General features: G+C 39.9%; 2 protein-coding genes across 5 annotated transcripts; both read right to left on the reverse strand.

The window, feature by feature from the left end:
• Nucleotides 1–324: 324 nt before the first annotated feature.
• ndufa12 (NADH:ubiquinone oxidoreductase subunit A12) lies at nucleotides 325–3970 on the reverse strand. Its single transcript, XM_017696901.2, has 4 exons — nucleotides 3817–3970; nucleotides 3479–3561; nucleotides 2140–2227; nucleotides 325–616 (listed from the first exon to the last, which is right to left on the reverse strand). The coding sequence occupies exons 1-4, from the start codon at nucleotides 3903–3905 to the stop codon at nucleotides 436–438; spliced, it is 441 nt and encodes a 146-aa protein (XP_017552390.1). The 5' UTR covers nucleotides 3906–3970; the 3' UTR covers nucleotides 325–435.
• A 2556-nt stretch (nucleotides 3971–6526) lies between these two features.
• Nucleotides 6527–19134, reverse strand: nr2c1 (nuclear receptor subfamily 2, group C, member 1). 4 transcript variants are annotated; one of them, XM_017696943.2, is made up of 14 exons: nucleotides 18984–19134; nucleotides 16615–16742; nucleotides 16292–16522; nucleotides 15176–15254; nucleotides 13867–14046; nucleotides 13147–13294; nucleotides 12806–12902; nucleotides 12207–12391; nucleotides 11726–11867; nucleotides 9795–9916; nucleotides 9098–9237; nucleotides 8096–8233; nucleotides 7904–8009; nucleotides 6527–7191 (listed from the first exon to the last, which is right to left on the reverse strand). In XM_017696943.2, exons 2-14 carry the CDS (start codon nucleotides 16666–16668, stop codon nucleotides 7017–7019), a joined length of 1797 nt encoding a protein of 598 aa, XP_017552432.2. In that variant the 5' UTR covers nucleotides 16669–16742; nucleotides 18984–19134; the 3' UTR covers nucleotides 6527–7016. The 4 variants fall into 4 exon arrangements, with proteins under 4 accessions (XP_017552432.2, XP_017552433.2, XP_017552435.2 ...); XM_017696944.2 differs by lacking the exon at nucleotides 18984–19134 and adding an exon at nucleotides 18717–18862; XM_017696946.2 differs by lacking the exon at nucleotides 18984–19134 and adding an exon at nucleotides 18185–18304.
• Between the last annotated feature and the right edge of the window lie 1632 nt (nucleotides 19135–20766).

Raw genomic sequence — 20766 nt, forward strand, 5'->3', positions numbered from 1 at the left:
TGCTCGATGCTTCCATTTCACAATAATTGCCCTTACAGATGACTGGGGCAGATCTAGTAAGGCAAAAATTTCATGAACTGACTTGTGGCCAAGGTGGCATCCTATGATAGCATCACACAAGTAAATGAGTGCTACTAATACAACCCACTATACTGGCAATGTTTGTTTATAGAGACTGCATGGTTACGTGCTTGATTGACGGCAATGACCTGTACTCAATTACTAGGAGGGGTGTCCACACACTTTTGGACATGCAGTGTAGCCTTCTCATGAGAAACTGATAGAGAGTATACCTTGAGATTATACAAAACAAAAGACACAGAGTTAAGTTTTGAAGTTTACTTAATTTACAGATACAAATCTCAGCTATAATTTACAGAATATTCTCCCAACATAGATCAGGGTCCAACATGGCTTAGGGTGAAGAGCCAGGGGTCACTGCTGCCCGACCTTTGGGGGCACCCACTCATGGATCTTCTTAGCAGTGGTGGAATACGGGACATAACAGCCTGAAGTTCCACTCATGTTGAACTGGTGAACCTTAGCCAGGAACTTTTTGGGCTCAGGAGGGTGAGTGGTGGGAGGGTCATCAGTCATACAGTGTAGCCAGCGATGCCTGAAAAAAATAAATAAAAAAGGATTTAACAAACGAAGGTTTTAACAAAGACTAAGGCCTGGTTTAAGCTGGTATTCTGACCTGCCAAATAACATACTTAATGTGGCCAACACAGTCATTTAAATTAAAAAAAAAAAAAAAAGGTTGGTGCATCTGTGATTGGAACAAACTGGATCTAGTTATCCTGAGGTAACCTACACACAACACAGGCAGCTTGTCTACACTGTACAGACTGGAAGTCATGTAAGCTCCAGTCACAGCTTTCAGCAACTGTACTCCTCTCTCTTATTCATCAAAGAGGCATGCAGGTAAATATGATCATAAAATGAGTGCATGCAAATTTCACTGACTTTTGTTATGCATCATTTCATAGATTAATGAGAATCTTAATAAATGTGCACATAACAATGCTTGTACTAAAACTTAAATGCATGCTGATATGAATCACTGCAAAGTACTTACATACATACACATATGAGTAGCACACATTAGCCAAACTCTGTACTCATAGGATTCTGGTAGCCAACTCGGGGAGCAGTGGCAGTTTGTTATAAGATAAAGCCATAACAGATCCAGCAAAGGCAGTAAGATGTGTTTCTAAACGTTTAAAACTACTTTTTAAAGTCTATTAACCGATACCTTTGAGTGTTTATATTTAAGTGAAATATTTTATTGTTGTAGTGACAGCAAATGAAAGCTAAAATCTAAACTGCTCAGATTTCATGCCACATTATTACAGCAGTGGCCCAAACCGCATACTAAGAACATCAACATGAACAAAATGAGCTGTAAAAATATTTTTAGTTACATATCGTGTTAATTCTTCATTAAAAATATTAGCAAAAATCTAACCCTCATCTAAGGTACAATTATTAAAAGAAAAACTCGTCATGAAATATTTTTATTAAATCCACGCGTATCACAATAGTTGACTTGCCTAGAAGAGTGAAATTCAACCGAACTACATTTCCATTCATATTTTACGTTCACTTGAGTTATTAGCAACACTTAAATGGTCAGCCATGACTTTCTGATTCACTGCGGAATAGATACGAGATGAAACACAGGACAAATGACCTCAGTCATCGATTGTTATGATAAAGACCAGAGAGCTCAGCAATGATGTGCTACAAAAGATTGTTGAGCTGCAAAAATCAAGATATGACTACAAGAAAATAGCTATACTGTAAACTTAGGGCAATAATTAAGAAGTTTAAACCAACCAGAGATGTTAAGAATCTGCCAGTAAGAGAACATATGTCCATACTGACCCCACGTACAGTGAGGAGGATGGTTCGAGTAGCCAAAGAATCTCCAAGGATCACAGATGGAGAAATGCAGAAATTAATTAAGTCTTGGGGTCAGAATGTCTCCAAAACCACAAGTTGTTGGGGACATTTTCTATGGTCAGATGAGACCAACATAGAGCTTTTTGGCAACAAACACCAGAGTTGGGCTATAGTGCATAGATCTTTTAATACAATGATGAAAGCCTCATTCAAGTGATGCAAAAAGAAAGCTACCATTCTGCAGGCACCATGCTGCCGTCTACGTCCCACACCGTCCTTTTGCCATTCATCTCTGTAGTGTAGATGACCCATCGGTGACGGCCTGTAAGAGGGAAGCCAAACAAACACCTTGTTATGGCTCCATCATGAATTAAGGTTATAACACAGACTAATTACTACTTATATAATCAATTATATAATCATGACAATCTAGGAACAAGTTATGTACAGAAATCTTTACACGTGGAAAGTGAAATGAAAAACAGCAGAAGGTAACATTGTTTTTAAGGTCCTATCCAGAGCTATCCATAGTTTTTTTTATTCCCCCATGTTTTCTGGCCTCACATGAAAACAATCTTTTCTAAAAACATTTAACCAACTCATAAATCCATAACTCAAACAGAGTGAAAGGCCAGAAAAATCCAGCTTCTGTGCCTCAGGACTGTGGAGACGTTTCAGAGACAGTTGTGTAGCCACGACAATGGAAACAGTTCACCATTACCATCAAAAATATAACTGATACAGAAAAAATTAAATACACAGAATTTTTTTTTATGAAATACATTCTTCTGCTTTCAAAAAAATAAACTGAGATCCAGCATAAATAACCACACAGCATAAACCATTATAGTTAACACTACTTGTCCATTTTATCACCTACACTTACAGACTGTAGTCCATCTGTTTCTTGGCATAAAGTTAACACCTTTTTATCCTGGAGTTCAAATGCCAGGACCCTCAGAGGACCACCACATAGCAGGTAACATACATTAACACGGCATCACCATCTTGCTTTCACTGCAAGGCTGAGAATGACCCCCATTGAAAAAACAGGGTAAAGACGGGGTTCACAAAGCATGCACAGAAACTGTGCCTTGAAGACGGCTATATGTAAATGACCTCTGTTCTGATACCTGCCCTCGTGCCTCATTCAAAAAGCCGCTCAGGCTGAATCCCTGCTTGAATTCTATGTGAGTGAGCAGAGCGACACTCATGCAGGATGAATATACATGAAACGTGTTCATTTCAAAACAGAAAGATCAGCGTGGTCTGGAATGGGCCCTTCAACAGATCAGGCAGATGAGATGCTTGGCAACCTGAGCTTATATTACTTTGCCAACACAATGTATTCCTAAACGTTTTGTGTAATAACTTCCTGTGAGGAAGCTTTTAGAGGCAGTAACTCCTCAGACATCTGGCTCCTGTCACCAGCACTGTCAATAATTATGCCTCTGTAAGTTTCATTTCACACCAAACCAGTGTGAATGACTTCGTTTACATCATAAACGTTTAACTGTGTGGAGCGTTTGAGAACTTGGTAGAGTAGCTAGGTTACCGCTACCCGTTAGCTTACCGAAGAAGTAGCGGTTGTCCTCGTAGTACTTGTTGCCGTATTTGTCGATCCCGATCAGAGCTCCGGTCTTCACATCGTTCGCCCTGTTAAAGTGGTGACAGAGTTTACAGTCTTACTGTGCTGTGTGAGAGACAGAAACAACGCTGACAGGTCGCTCGCAGACTGATTAGCAGCTGTTACCCTGCGCTATGCTGTGCTAAGCTAAGTTAAGCTAAGCTAAGCTAAGCTAAGCTAAGAGAGGTCATTACACGGAGGCGCTCTGTCTTCGTGTTTTCTCATGTTCGGGTCCCACTATGTCTTCTGCATCGTTTCCCCTGCAGAGCGTGTTTCAGCCTCACCTGAAAAGCTGCAGGAGGAAGCCTCTAATCCCGCCGTGGCCGGTGATTTGACCAAAAGCCCTCCGCACTAAGTTCACGTACTCCCCCATCGCAGCCGGGCTGTAGACGGGGAGAGACGGTCGCACACGAATAATATTCCGACTGTGAACGATACAGCCTGTATTTAGTACCGGTTGTGGTCAGAGAAGGTACCACCCATCCATCCATCCATCCATTTATTTTCTAAGCCGCTTCTTAAATAAAAAATAAAAAGACACGAGCAATACGATCACTAGGTCAGCATAACCAGCATTCAAGGTAAAGTATCGGACATTATTTATGACTCGGGTCTACACATTTAACTAAAGGAACAGTGCACCCTTCCTGTTTATTCATTTGTTTTAGTTTTAGTTTGAACTCATTTACGCCAGACTTATATAGCACCGAATGGGTTCTGCTATTGTTACGATATCAAGCTTGTAAGAATAGAAAAAAACTCTTTTGGTATTACATAGAACCACACACAACACATGTTCCATCAATTTACCATTTTACCATGCAAAGAACCATTTAAGCATGCAAACAGAACCACTGCCTTTACTAAATAATCCATTTTTTAGTTTGTTCAGCGTTTTTAAATGATTCATGTTGTCTGGAGTGGAGGGGAAATTTGATTTTTGGGCAAATCATTCTTTTAATCTTACTCATCCTCAAAACTACTTGAAAGAAACAGCAATGCGCTTTTGATCTTCTGCCATCAGGAGACAGTGATGTAGCCAGATCTACAGACAGATGTTTATTTACTAATCTACACAAGCGGCATCAAGCTCTACATACAGTACAGCACCAACATAAAGCACAAACAATTATTATTAGAAAATCACTTAACTGCATTTAGCATTCCACACAGTGAGCTCTGGGATAGGCCCCAATGACCCATGTGTGCATCTGTGTGAACTGCATTCATGGACATGAGCAAAAGGGTTTCTCACCTGTGTAAACTGGTAAACAATGTAATGGTAATGCTAGTTAAAGACATACACACAAAACATTTACCCATCCTACAGCAATGCTGCAGGACTCTCGAGAGAAAGATTTTCTCATGTAAAGACTAGGAAACCTCACCAGAAGGGGATTTATCCTGAAGATGGGAGGAACCTTTGAAAAACTGGAACTGATTTCACAGCCATGTAAATACAACTGTCTTCAAATTCACTATAACAATGAGAATAATGGCTCCTTTTATGAAAGGTGTGTCTGTTCAATAAAGAATCACTGTTTTCTATTGTGTTTAGTGGCTGAGGTAAGTGTTACGCTATGATCTACACTTGTTCGTATTTATCAGCCTATATATCAGTAGCTAGGCTTACAGTCAGGACTGGCTGATTCCTAATGGCTGTATGATGTACGTTCTGATTTCACCGATTTGTGAAAACATGAAACAAACCAAAAAAGAACTTAGTCAAACTGAGGGATGCAATGCTGCACTACAAAACACTGCAAAACACTAAATGCTAGTTCTAGGCTGGATTGCCTGGAACAACATGCATACAGTGTTACAGAAAGACTGATGTCACATTAAATGTTTCATCATCAGGAAAAAAAAAATGTTTGTGGTGGCAAAAGATTTTATGTAGGTTGTGGAAGTTTATCAACTAAGCCAAGGATGTCAAACTCACTAAAGGGGCCATCCATCCATCCCATCCATTTTCTAAGCCGCTTCTCCGTCAGGGTCGCGGGGGGGAGCTGGAGCCTATCCCAGCAGTCTTCAGGCGGAAGGCAGGATACACCCTGGACAGGTCACCAGTCCATCGCAGGGCAGACACACAGACACAGACACAGACAGTCACTCACACACTCACACCTAGGGACAATTTAGCACACCCAATTGGCCTGACTGCATGTCTTTGGACTGTGGGAGGAAACCGGAGAACCCGGAGGAAACCCACGCAGACACGGGGAGAACATGCAAACTCCACACAGAGAGTACCCCGGTCACCCGGCCGGGGAATCGAACCCAGGCCCTCCTTGCTGTGAGGCGACAGCGCTACCCACCACGCCACCGTGCCGCCCACTAAAGGGGCCAGAGAAAAAATATTTTTATTTAAATTTTAATTCATGTTGTGCTGTAATCCCAACTGGCCATTGTTTATGCAAAATATGCAAAAACCTCAACAATAGAGGCATTTATAATAGACCTTGAAATACTACATGAGTACTTGAAAAATTCTAAATTTGAGTTTCCCCAAGACCTACGTCTTTTAAACCTACCTATTTGCTTGAACAAGACATCTGGTATCCTTTCTTTGCTACAAGTTCATTAATGCTTGGGCTCAGTTTCTGAGCAGCTGTGCTAATGTTTGGTGTCTATGTTGATTGAACTGCAGATGAAATGCAGCTAGTGCGTTTGGTGTTATGACAGGTGTGGAATTTGTGGGTGTAACCACTGTCCCACTGTGTTGTTGGGGTAAGAGAGTCAGAGCACACATTATGTTGCAGTGCATGCTGGGTACCGTGAAGTGCATTGTGAAACAGGCTAATATTAATAGAAAATTAAAATACTTTTGCGGGCTGGATAGGATTGCCTTGTGTGAGACAAAAAAAGGTTCTTACAGTACAAACAAGTAATGATTTTCATTTTCAAATGATGTTTTCTACATCATAAAATAGGATGTGCTTATATGACCAAATCTCCTTTCCTTGACTGTAAAACATGAAAAACACAAATTCCTGAAGCTTTGCTCTATGAGAGTTAACATTTATTATATTTATATACACGATTCATGTACATACAGCAAAGAGTCAGTGCTCTAGAGTCCAAACTGGGCACTGCACTCTAAGCCATCACACAAATAAGTCCTTTCACGCTTATTCATTTACACATACTTTCTTTATCTCATGGAGAGCGGAATGCTGAAAAACTGAAAGTGTCCAAAGCAAGAGCACACTGTGGTTGACAACATCCATCATTCAATACAAAGAGCCGCGATCCATACAAACATGAAATTAAGAAGCAACTACAATGTCCTCAGTCTCCAAAGTGTACCTGGCTGCCAACAACAAAACTGCCCCTGCACAACATGCTCACTCAAAAGGCTATGGCCTCACCGGCTGCAAATGTTTGACTCCAGGGGTCGAAAGTTCGCCCTCGGGGCAGTAATATCTTGAACGTGTAGCTTGGGACTGCTAGAGAGTGTGTGTATCTGAGGCCAGAGCTAGAGTTACTCTGCAGCGCTGACTGATTGGCTGTTGTAGTCAGTGGAGTCCATTTTCAGGATGTAGGGAATAATGCTGTCGATTTGGACATTCCCAATGAGCCCAGCAAAGAACAGTTCCTCAGTTACAGCCGCACTCATCAGACGCAGGGCAGGCAAGCGCAGCAGCAGCTTTGATAGACTGAGAGAGAGATGGGAAAGATGGGAAAGATGGAGAAAGAAAGTAAGTCCAACAGTTTACCAACTTAAAAAGTAATGTCAGTAAAATCAAAAAGATATAGTTTCCTAAAATCTATAGATTTTATGGTCCTACAGGAATTATTATTAATTTACTATTAAATTATTAGGCAATGCAATACTTCTTAAGGCCAATAAAATATAAAATGTAACTGCAACATACACTCATCATGTCTTAGAATATGGTAAAAAAAAATAATTTGATTAAATTTTCATTTAAAACTTTTAATATTTAAAAAAAAATTCAGTTAAACCAAAAACTTTAAGCCACAACAAGGTAATACGCCCAGCATTAACTAGAAAACAGTCGCTAAGTTAGCCTGCTAAGCTTTCGCAGCCCTAACCAAAAGATGCTGGTGCTAAATAAAAGCAATGCCTTTAGTGGAGAAGTTTTATTTTGCACTCAATGTTTTTCCCTGCATTAGATTACAAAAATCATTAAAGTGTAGGATTATAAGCTTTAACAACGCAGGGTCATAAAATGAACAAATATATCAGAGTCTAACCCATGTGGAGCAATCAGCATTGTTGTTCTCTTTCACTTCGATATTTGTTTTCTTTTGTGAACATTTAGAGTTTAACAGAATAAAAGTTGTGGAAATTTACATGAACACATTAGAACACATCAGTCATTAGTACTGGCTGTAGGATCTTACCGATAAGTGTCCTCTGGATACACCCTGCTGACATAGTCTTGTAGCTCCATGTAAGCTTTCTCCTGAAACCGCTCAATCTGAAGAGTGCTGTCCACTCCAGAATAATCTAGACCACCAGCACAAACACACACAATAGCTTAGAACTGCATCCTCTCTTTCTCTTCTTTTTCCCTCTATGTGTAAGTCCTTTACCTGGGCTGAAGAGGACAGTAGCTTTTAGGTAGGCGTACTCATAGGCATCAGGGTTCACACGACTCATGCTGTTACAAAATTCCTGCATTCGCCAGATGTGCTCCATCACTTGCTTTACTCGCTCTGCAGAGAGTTTTTCTAACACGCATACACAAATTTGAATGTCAGTTCAGATTCATCATCACAAAATGTTTGTTGCTCTATACCAGTGGTCACCTTGTTCCTGGAGATTTCCGAGTCCTAAGCCTGTATTCATAAAGCTTCTCAGGGTAGGATCAGATTCCTCTCATTTAACTATGACTTTACTGATAGAAACACATTGACAACTTTGAGAAGCTTCATGAACATGGACCCTAGAGATCTACCTTTCTGCAGAATCTAATTCCAACCACGATCTGCTCCACCTGATCCAGCGAATTAGTCCTTGATTAGCAGGATCATATGCATGAGTGTTAGGAAAGGGCAGTACGTTAAAAGCAGGCTGAAATTGAACTCTGTATAAAAACAGATCTATAGGAAAAGGGCTGGTGACCACTGCTCTATTTGGATGCCCAACTTAAATCTCCGGTCTTCTTCAGACTTGCATGAACCTGGCTTGTCATTCATTTAAGCCGTACGGGTGATAATGCAGACTTTCTGTGAACTTTCAGAGAGGCTGCATGCGATGCAGGTTCCTCGACTCCACTTCACTCATGGAGCTACAAAGAATTCATAGCAGTGCACATGATAAACAAAACCAATAATAACAAATGAAAATATAATTTCAGACAAACAAATAATGTTATCCCAAGCAAGGTATACACACAATGTGCACATTTTGCTGTCAATATCAACCATGGAAGAGAGCTGAGCTGAAGTGCCCTCTCATTAGACATGTTTTATATGCTTGCAGCTATGTGGCCTTGTCAGCCCAAAGTTTGAGATACCAGGGCCTAGGTACGGAGATTTAGATTGGGCATGAGTCTAGGCTAGAATAGTGTGTTGCACTGAAATGTATCCTACCTTCTTCCAAACTGCTTTGGAGGTGGCTCACAATGGCGGTGAGGATTGTCTCTACATTCATGACCTGAGCACACTGAGCCAGGCCCAAAGCAAACAGCTCATTCCAGCAAGCCTTTATAAGACTGATCCCATTCTCTGGCCTACAGAGAGTGAAACAGAGACAGATAAAAAAAAAAAAAACAGAAAGAAAGAAAATAAGCAGGAACTGACTGATAAGGAAATTGTAGGGCGATGCCAGTATCTGAGATCTTTCATGTAGGTATCTGCTGATGCCGATACCAATACATAGACATAAAAACTGGGACTAGATCCACCTGGATAAGCATCATGGAGAAATATAGCATTTATTTATACAGAGTTACAAGTACAGTAAATTAAATGAAAGACATTTTAGCTCACTTTGGCAGGGCACCAGCATGTTGCCTAAACATTGTTTTTCTACAATAAATAAATGAATCAATAAATAAAATAAATATACAACAAATGTTTTATTTTGGTGTGATATATCAGTGTGAAATATTGGCCAGATCTAAACATCTGTTCAATCCTGATATTTTTTTGGCCTAGAGATATGATATCATCATGCATCACTAAAAATAAGTCAATTATAAAATCCACTCAAGTTTAGGATGACAGTAAAAAAGCCAAATTTAGTTTCTAAACAGATGAACACTCAGAAGCAGCCCTATACACTCACCCGAGGGCCTGGAAGGCAGGTATAGAGCGTGCCCAGTGCATTGAGAGGAACAGCAGACGAGAAGCTGATTCACAGATGTAATTCAGATTCAGAAACTCTGGCATGGGCAAAGGCATCATTAGCTATAAATATGAACATACAAACACAAAGACAATTAACCATTATATTCACAGTAACTGTTATTGTGTTATTCCTACTGTGAGAAATACATCACAATTTGGTTTTATGAGTATATCCTGGGTACCTCTACACACTGAACAACTGCATGTATTGTTCAGATTCTTTCAGCAAATCCCTTTCAGATTGTGAATAGGATTTGCTGAAAGGCATTCCAGGAGCGCCAGTATGTCCCAATAACAGCATTCCAACCAAATCTCTTTTCACTCTACACTTTTGCTTGTATTCTAGCAATTGACAAGCCGTTAAAAAAGTAATGGCCACAGCAAAGTTTATTACAAGTCACAAGCCTCCTGAAAAGAATATGTTTGTTGGTTATATATATATACACACACACACACACACACACACACACACACACACACACACACATATATATATATATATATATATATATATATATATATAAAACCAACAAACATACTGGCGCTCCTGGAATGCCTTTCAGCAAATCCTATTCACAATATATATATATATATATATATATATATATATATATATATATATATATATATAAATAAAACTGTTACCTATATTAAATTTAAATGTGTTTCATAACTATTGTACGTAACCAGTTAAAGTCTCATTTCCAGTGTAGATATCCTGAAGTCTTTGCAATGACATTACTGTTTAGCACTGTTAAGAGTCTGTGCTATTTTCCTGCGCAGAGTGCAAATAAGCCGTTGCGTCAGTGTCGGGGAATCTCATAGTAAATATCAATAATTAGTATAGTTGCAATAATATACTCGTGGTACTGCTATGCTGTTAGATACAGACACTGGTGTACTGATTTACAGCATGGAGATGACTGCAGCACGCCAGTGCCAATATCTCAGGGTATAGCACTTGTGCATTATTGCCCAAGTAACTAAAAAGCTAATTGGATGTCAGCCTGTTATGTAATTTTTTTTAAAGCAACAAATGTAATACCAATAGCTAATGCTTAAAATGGGCGCTCCCTTACAAATTCAAAATACTGGAGGTCTGCTCTGGCCCCTCCTCCCCAGACTTCAAACTCAAGAGGACACTTCATGAACCAACATGATGACTGCAATGTTAAACTTTGACAAAATTAAACAATAGCAAACAAAAATGAGGCATAAATTGTAATTAATTATAAGCTGATCAGCTAATATATATGCTTGCAATGTTTTTACTGTTTACAAATTATAAACCAGCTCATGTGTATTTTTTATGTTAGCTAGATGCATGGCTGGCTACGTAAGTTACATCCATTATCCCAAAAACAAAAGCCCACTGCCACAAAAATACTGGCTGCCTTGAAGAAGCTAAAGTCTGCTTCTTATTCGCCTGCTTTTTGCTCGAATTTGCCCAGTCCACCTTTAATGATGTAGCAGTTAAGTTACGGCACCTGGGGTGTGGAAACAGGCAGTGGTTGGGAACACAGGCCAAAACACAGACAGACAGTATTTCAACTTTGCATGTCTCCTTAAACTCTGATGACATACCATGGATAATTTATGATTTAGTACAATAAATATATTACATACTGTTCCTATAACTTCTGTTTCTGTACCAATTGTACTCATAGTTTTGTTGATGCATTTTGTCCATCACAACTTGTGCACAAGCATCCAAATAGCTCAATGTTGTGATTCATATCATATATCATGAAAATGCCTTCAAGTGTCAGTATTTTTTCCATATCACCCACCCTTATTCACACTCCAAGTGTAATCCAAACACATTTTTTGTTTGTATGAGGAGTTATGAGACATGCAGAGACCCCTGACCTTAAAGGGCACATGCATCTCCGACAGCAGTGGCCCCTCCAGCTCCAGCAGAGCGGCGCTATGCTCCTCAGCAACACTCCCCTCTACAGCTTCCCCACCAGCCTCTTCTGGCTGCAACACCTTAGTCAGTGTGTCAAAGGCCCTGCATGGACAAATACACATACGTCAACAGCTTAAAGTAATATAACATGAGATCTCCTTCACATTCCATGATGCTAAGAAGCCTATACTGTTCTTTTAATTTTTTTTCATTTATAATGAATCGTATTGTTTGCATTTTTTTTTTGTTTATTTGTTTTTTTTTGGGGGGGGGGGCGGTGCTTTGTTTTTTCTTACTTTCTTAATTTTTTTGCCTTTTACCTTTTCACTTTAGTTAAACTTTATACTCTTGTATGACATCATTTGTAAACAATGTGAGGCATTTTATTATTATTATTATTATTATTATTATTCCATCAGAGTAAACCATCTCTACTCTTACTGAGAGATCTCGCTGGAATTCTGTTCATCTGGTGGGACCTCAGTCATGGAGTTGTCTTCATTACTCATGGTCTCCATTCCTGATAGGTCAGTACTGCTGTCTGTCACCTCACGGCTCTTGTTCATATGTGCAAGCGATGTGACGACATTGGCCAGTGTGCTCAGATCACCCTGACAGGCATCATTCTGGCAGAAGATAAGAAAAAGATTACACTGTGAAGTGAACACTAGTCTGACTAAACATTAGGCCATCACAGTAGATTTTGTCACCGATACCAATTTTAAGTAATTAAAATTCTGAAAACAGATACTGTAAACTGATATAATTTATTACAGTCAAAAATAAAAAGAGAATGTAATAGTTTTAGTGCTTTAATGACTACTATAATGCAAATGGTCAGTTCTAACACTAAGTGCACAATTAATGTTGACAGCCTCATGGTGGGATTTCCACTAATAAAAGACAAGAAACCTTACTAGCCAAACTACACATAATTACTTCATGATTATTACATATATTACCATATAGTACTTGGGCTCAACACCCATTCTTTTATGACTGAAACCTTGTTAATATTATTTGAATAGCATGCTTGTTACCTGGTCTGGTGAGGAAGGGATGAAGATTGTGTTGTCCAATTTAGAGAGGGACTGCTGGATGTTCAGGAGCATGTTAGTATCTAATAGATTGGCAGACCTGTAAATAAAAAAATGTAAATATATTTAAGTCAATATGAAATCACAAAACATTTTCCTTCTGCCGTGTTAGGTATTTCCAAGTCAAATATGCTATCAAGTAGGGTCTCTCAGCATTTTATCTCAAGGATCGGTGGGCTTAAGAGAGGCGGAAGTGAAGCACATTAGTGATGGTTAATATTATTTTCCCCACTTATGTGTTATAAAGGGGAAGAAGACATTTTTTCTTTTTCACAGATGTATACCTGGCGGTCTCTTTGTCATTGACGAAGGTAGGCATGGCAGCGAGAGGGCTGCAGAGGTTCTTGCGGATGTATATCTTCTCAATGGAGGGGGCACAATTAGCTGGTTTCTCCCTTGATACCTCCACTGGCTTCCTCTCACACTGCACAGCTGACAGAAATGAAAGCAAGCTAAACTTCCACTTTGTTAAATACAAACATGAATTCAGGAATAAGAACAACACATTTCAGCAATTCGAAAGGAACAGTTTGTGAATGCACAAAAGCCAGCTAATAACACTTCAACAGTTAAAGCAGCTCCAGAAAACTGTTGATTGTTTTTGCTAACTTAATTCGGTTTATACAGTAATTCCCTGTAGTCGCTATTGTGTTGCTACGAGGTTGCTATAGTATTCTAGCTTGTTGTTAGGGTGTTGTTTGGTGGTTGTTAGCTGGTTGCTAGGTCATTGCTATGGTATTCCAGGTGGTTGCTAAGGTGTTGCTAGAATGTTGCTATACTATTCCAGGTGGTTAGCATACACATTGTATCAAGAGGCTGCTAAACACATTGTGTCAAAGACACAGGATGTTGGATGGTTGATCTGATATAGTGAGTGAGAGAACAAGAGAGAGCGAGCAAGAGAGAGAAACAGAAAAAGAGGGGGAGAGGACAAAAAGGGGAGTATATCTGCATGAGAAATGGTAGAAGTCATAATGATTTAATTAGCCGTAATGTGCACTCACAGTCCTGTTTCATGCCAAGGGCCATGCAGCGCTGCAGTCTGCAGTACTGGCAGCGGTTGCGATGATGCTTATTGATCACACACTCCCCAGTGCCACGGCAAGTGTACACAAGGTTCTTTCGAATGCTCCGTTTGAAGAAACCTTTACAGCCCTCACAGCTCACTGCCCCATAGTGGCGACCTGCAAAAGAACGACAGAGAAAGAATTAAGAAATGAAAGTACCAGTCAGAAACCACTGCTTTGAGGCAGCCACGGGACACCTCTGGCTTCATGAGGCTAAAGCAGTGCTGGATGATGCAACATCTGTAACCATACACTAGTGTAGAAGTCACAAAATGATAGTGATGATTAATTTTAGCAGTATTGAAAGATAACAGAAACTTAACTACAGTTAAGTGGATTACTCTTCAGTCAGTATAAAATACATTAAAGCAAATTGAAATAGTAGATACTCTTTCTGTAAATCTAATTTGCTTCTGCTTCATGTTTACAATACATGAAAAGTGGAAAGTTTCTTTTTGTGTAATTTTAAGAGAAACAGTTCAATCAAAGCCTGCTATGTAAGGTCTCCAAAATGTTATTTTAACATAAAATAGTAGTACTGAGAAAGCATGAGATCATTAACCTTATAAATACAACATTAAATATTATCTGTGATGTATTTGCAAAAGTTTATTATACTGAAATTTGTCAATACCATTCAGCACTAGCTTAAAGTAAAAAAAAAAACAAATCCACATAATTTCAATTAGAAAACTAAGTTAAGCCCCAAAACCTGAGATAAATGAACCTAGATAACAACTTGTGAAATTGTGTTGTATTTATGTCATACTTTTAGAATGAAAAACAAAATCTTTATTCCCCATGTAGTCCATCTGTTTGTCTGCATACCCTGCCAGCTCCCCCAACCTGCTCTCCAGTGACCAGGACCCCCACAGAGCAGGTAGAGCTGGTTCATTCCCTGCACTGACACTAACATGATATCTAAATAATGAGGAAAGGCAATACCCTTAACAAACAGCCTACCATCACTAAAAAGTGAAGTCATGACAATTCTTGTTTTTGATGGCAAGCTCTAAATGAACTCAGACGGGCAGCGTTAATTTGAGAAGTGCTTTGAGTTGATGGGCAGGAATGGGAGGCAGATTCACAGAGAGAAAACAAAAGTTTGGGTGTCGTTGCAAGTCATGTATTCAACTGCTAGAGGTTAAGTATCTTGAATTTTGACTAATGTACTTTTTAAAAGGTACACACAGGGGTCCACACTTCTTTGTACTACCTAGCCATAGTGTGTGTGGGACTAACTCACCAGAGGCCTTGTCTCCGCACACGACACAGTACTCTACAACAGGTTTAATAGGGCTTTGCTCTGTGCTCTCTGTCACAAACTAGAGGGAAAAAAAAACAGAGACATCAAAATGATAATGGAATTCACCATTTAAGATTTTCTTCCATTTTACTACCTACTACAAAAATAAAAGAGTGCCAGTTGGTCACCAAAGCAAATCTCTCAAGCATATGTTCCTCTGGATCCTCCTTAAGAGGATTAGCTTTACGACGGAATCAGCATTTTGTAAATTACAATAATGAGACAAAATAAATACAAAATTGGTATTGGTATTATATGAGATTATGAGAATGATGCTGATGGAAAGTCATATCTTAGCATAGCTAAAATCTGAATTAAACTGGATTAAACTGGATTAAACCAAGCCATAAGCTTGATCACAATTTTACCTGTTCAGTGAACTCATGTATTCACATGGAATTACTTTAAAACAGACCCTTCTCAAAAGAATAAATATCAATTTCTTATAAATTACGTAACTTTTCATTGCTCATCAGCTCTGTCACTAGGCAACCATTACACATAAGCAATAAAAAAAAACAAAAACAAAGAACTCATCAGTGAGGAGGTTCGTCAAAAATGCACCCCTATACAAATAAAACTGTCATAACAAAACCTTGAGTTTTCAAAATGTCTTCAAAATCTAGAATCTTCAAAATATTGGCAGCTTAACACAATTTTGACCCTGTTTTACCTCGTTTAGTAGAAACCAATTCTGCCTGATAGCTAGGTCTCCCTCGATCATGCCATACTTCCCAGCTAGACATGTGAAGCGTCATGGACTCTTTTCAAACTGCCATTAAAAAAACATCACTGGACAGCTCAACACAGCAAGTCAGTAGGAGAATGATAACTGATGATTCTACTACTTCAGCTAACTCTGTGGTTAGCACTGAGCATGGGGGGCATCAATCAGCAGGGAACATAAGCACAAATTTAACATAACTTTAAGTTACTATAATGAGATTGTTTTCAAATTGATTTTGAATAATTTCTGTGGATCCATTCATCGTAAAACGTTGACAGAGATACAAATACATGATAAATGCATGAGCTATGTGTATGCCAGTGTCTTACCTGGATCTGCTGACCCGCCAGTTCAGGTGATGTAAAGAGCAGTTGATTGACAGCTGACCCATCAGCAGAAGTGAGAATAACTTTCCCAGGTGAGGATTCATGCTTCAGTAGCAGTTTGTCCTGGCTGGGGTAATCCACGTTGGCTAATATAAAGTGCTGTTTGCCGCTCCCTGCCTGATCATATGCTGTTACTATCTGTACCTTTTGGCCCAACTGCTGATCTGTTACAATCTGTTGCACACACACACGCATACGTTAGCACCAACTGCAATGAGTGGAGAAATATTAGGCAAAGTAAATGTTGTTATAATGCTAACTATTACCTGTAAGCCTCCATCTGCTGACACCAGCTGAATTCTGGGACTTTCACCTGCCATGGTACTGATCCCACCCTTCTTTGGCTCAAATATGACTCTCCATGAGACACATGCATCCACACACTTTAACACACCTAATAAAAAAATACAATTGATTAGATACACAAACAGATACACCCAAACACAAGCATCAACAATGATTTGCTATGAGAGACTGAGGTTTTATAGTCTGTCCTCCTTTACTGCAGTAATAGTCCATACTCATCTGGGAAGGCTACACTAGATGTTGGAACACTGCTGTGAAAATTTGATTGCATTTGGCCAGAAGAACATGAGAGAGGTCAGATGGGTAATTCTGGATTCCTCTCCAACTCATGATGGAGCTCCATCACTACAGAACACAGTGCCACTGCTGCAAAGCCCAATGCTGGGATGACACTCGGCATTGGGCTCGGTGGCCTTATGCTCATGTGTGGCTGCTCCTGCATGAGCAATGGGGGGGGGCAGCTTAAACTTGAAGGGGTGTCTGGAACCCTTTAGACATATACTGCACCTATGAAAATACATCTGGTTAGGTAGACCTAGAAAGGGCATGCACAGGAGAAAGTTATATCACCTAAACCAATTTGAAAGCTTTCAGGTAATTAATGAGTCATAGCCTGCTAATTATTTCATATTTTTGCTGATTAAACCACAGAGCCTGATAAACACACTGCCTGAATTCCTTATATACTCCTGCCATAACAAAACCAACTACTAAAAAAGAACAATAATATATGTTCGCCCACATAAACCACACACTGACTGCAGGCTATATGCTGTAAACGGGTGCGAAAACGTTTATTTGATCGTATAAGAGAAGCAGAGCTAAAGCCACAGCCTGCCACCAAACTTCGTGTGGCTTCTCTGATGAAGGCTGCGCTAGCTTTATTAGCACGCTGGCTAGTTAGCCTAGCACTACGGTGATGCTTTAATTTAAACGCCTATCCATGTTTCCTCCTCCTTCTTCTTCCCAAACAGAATGAATTAGGGCACTCAAAGGAACAAAGCCCTGCCAGAGGACAGGTTTGATACGGAAGATAAAGAAAGCTTGTCTTCATCCAGGGCTGGGTGAAAGGTCAACATTGAAGGGTTAAAGCAGCGCTTCCACTCGGGAATAAGCCCGGCGAGCTCCAAACCAACAACCAAACACACTTTCCGCTCTCAGAGAGACGCGCTCGTCGGTTACTGACTCGAACTACCGCCTAAACTCACCACATGAACCTGCTTCAGCTGTTTCCTTTTCGTTTTGTGCAACAAATTTGAGAAAACTCTGCGGTTATTGCTGAGACGCGGAGATCAGCAGGTCGTCATTAGCCAACCGTTAGCTCGACGGCGCTACGACGCTAGCCGGTGGTGTTAAATGTTCGAAACGCCGTGTTAGCTAACGCCATGTGTTTGGGAGACTCGCGGGACTCTGGTAAACAATATCAGATCATTTGGGTGGGTCAGGTCACTTATTTCACGGAACTGGAATAACTACATGTTTATTTGACGTTGGCTAAGCTAGCCTGTCTAGCTACTAACTCGCTAATACCGTTAGCTGCAGCTGTACGAGACCGGCTATCCTCACTGCTGCGGACTTCACCGACTGAATTCAGCTTCCCCACTCGCCTGCTTCATTGACGAACTTCCCCGTCCCACCTTAACCGGCGCAGCAGTTTAAGCAATACGTTTCTAACGATTCTGCAGCACCATTTAAGGTGGAACGGGGAAATAGGAACCACATACCAGACGTTTAATGCTCCAAACATAGCTAGCATGTTACGCCGAGCTAACGCTAACCGCTGCACCATTTAAGGTGGGACAGGAAAATTCCGACGGGAGATTTCCGACAGGAAGCTTTTTAGCTTCGTTACGAACCTGTTGCGCTTCTAAAATTCACCATTTTAAAAGTTTATGTGCTAACTCGAAGTATTTGGGTAATGTTAACGCACTGCGGTTCACTCAATCTGCAAGCCTACAGCCAGGTTAGTTAGCTAACCGAGCTGTTAGCAGAAATAGCCGTGCTCGAGTGTTAGCTGACGTTAGCCGAACATGACCGTATAGCTTGAATATAATTTCTCTACTAATGCGTGACTTGAGTAGCGACGATGTTGGCAGGTTGCTTGTTCAGCTGAGCCCCCAAACAGCAAAACGGAAGATGTATGTTGGAGTTTTAGCTGAAGTAAGCTGGCTCCCCATGCTAGCTGGGCTAGCTGCGTGGCTGTGGGAGGCCGGCTGTTTTCAGGGCTCTCGCTGCAGGTAACCGCTGGAAATGCCGAGCCGCTGTAGCCGCTGTGTACGCGCGAAAACACCCAGTCAAAAGGCAGCGCTTATTATAAAAAGATCCTTACCGTGTCACTGTGGATTATTTCCACAACACCTGTGTTTTTAGTATTTTCTTAAAGTGAAATCAGTTCGGCTCAGGTCAGAGTTCGCGACCTGGATCTGCCCAAACGCCTGGGAGCGATCATGCGCAGAACCAGCGCGGAGTAGCTCAAGAGCCGTGATGACATGAAACGACGATATGCGGGAAGACTCCTGTAATCATTCGCTACCTAACTCGCGGTTCCTCACGGTACCTGTTTGGCAGCTTATTCATGTGATTATTCTGTTCATTTGGAAAATGTTTTTATCTGAGTTCTGAAATTCTTGACTTTTTTTTTCTTCAGTCCGCTCATGCTCCCACAATCCCCAGAGCAGAATCCAGTACTACAATGCTAAACTCATCACAAAAAACTCGTCAACTGCTGAAAAGATTATTAGTTTGATTATCAGTCAAGGGAGTTTATTAACACTGAGATTAATAACCGATTCCTCACTTTGGTTTATCAGTCTACTCAGGCTTTAGCATGAACTTCAGTGTCTGTATAGGTCCTCCAATGAGTGCTTGGTACCAGTAACACGCTGATTTTTAAAACATTTCGTAAACGTTAATTGTGTTTCTTTTGAAGATTGTTTTATTTAATGGCTGAATAAAAGTTCTAAAAATGTGAAGAGTAACTTTATTCTGAATACTGCCTTTAGAAAATGTAACTTGCATTGAGTAGTTACTGAATATTCCTGATACTGATGCGTCCCAACCCTGCATATGAATGTAGTACATCAAGGTAACCTAACGTTTGGTATAATCTTGTCTGGTACCAAGTAACACTAAGGCATATATGGCAATACCTTCACATTTGAAAGTCTCCTTGTTCATTTAAAAAGAGAAATTCTCTGATGTCTAAAGTCAAACGTATTTGAATTCTTTTACATTTGTATTAAAGCAAGAAATCTAGTTTAAGATTTAATACCACCATGCCCCTTAACCCATATGGCTGTTTGGGCCAGTGTGTGTGCATGTATGATTAGCACCTGGCAGAGTTAAAGAAGTTTCTGTGCTTCATTTATTTATTTATTTTTTGGTTTATTTGCTACAATCATTTCCCTTATCCATGATGCATTCTGTTTCTTTAAAACATAAATATTCGATGAAATGGATCATTGTAGAGAAATTTAACCACTCAGACTTCTTAACAGTGGTGCTGATAGGAACCAGGGGTCACCATGTCTGCACTGCAAAATGACCATTCTATTTACTATCCAAAAAAAAGCGAGCGTACGTCTTAGTTTTTTATGTGTAATGTTGGTGATTGTAACAGTCATATTTTAGGGGAGAGCTGTTTTGACTCAATAAATCTCTCTAGTATGGTACGTCACGTTAAACCACTCTGTTACTTAGATTTTAACAAATTAGGTATGCAGAAATTCTGAAAGATTGGTGGTCTTCCCCTTTAAAGAGAATAACGAGTTAGTTTTCAGGTAAGGATCGATTGTCAGAGGGAAATGGCAGGAAGCACTGCTACTTTCCTTCTGTATGCATAGATCCACATCTTGGTACATCTGATAGAAAGATTAAACCAGAAGACCAGCCAGTTTACCACTGCTAATCCGGAAAGTCTAAAACCTCCACGTTTTTTTTCATCTAATGTCTAACAGTCATTTAATGGTTAAATGTTAGTGTTTGAAGGAACAGAAGAACATGATTCCTACTTTACAATCTCATACAACCACCAACATCTCATCGAAAAACTTACAGGGTGTTTTAAGGTAGACTGTAGGACACAACAGAACAGTCTAATCTAAGGGACTAGG

The sequence above is a fragment of the Pygocentrus nattereri genome, chromosome 1 (genome assembly GCF_015220715.1).
Source record: "Pygocentrus nattereri isolate fPygNat1 chromosome 1, fPygNat1.pri, whole genome shotgun sequence".
NCBI lineage: Eukaryota > Metazoa > Chordata > Actinopteri > Characiformes > Serrasalmidae > Pygocentrus > Pygocentrus nattereri.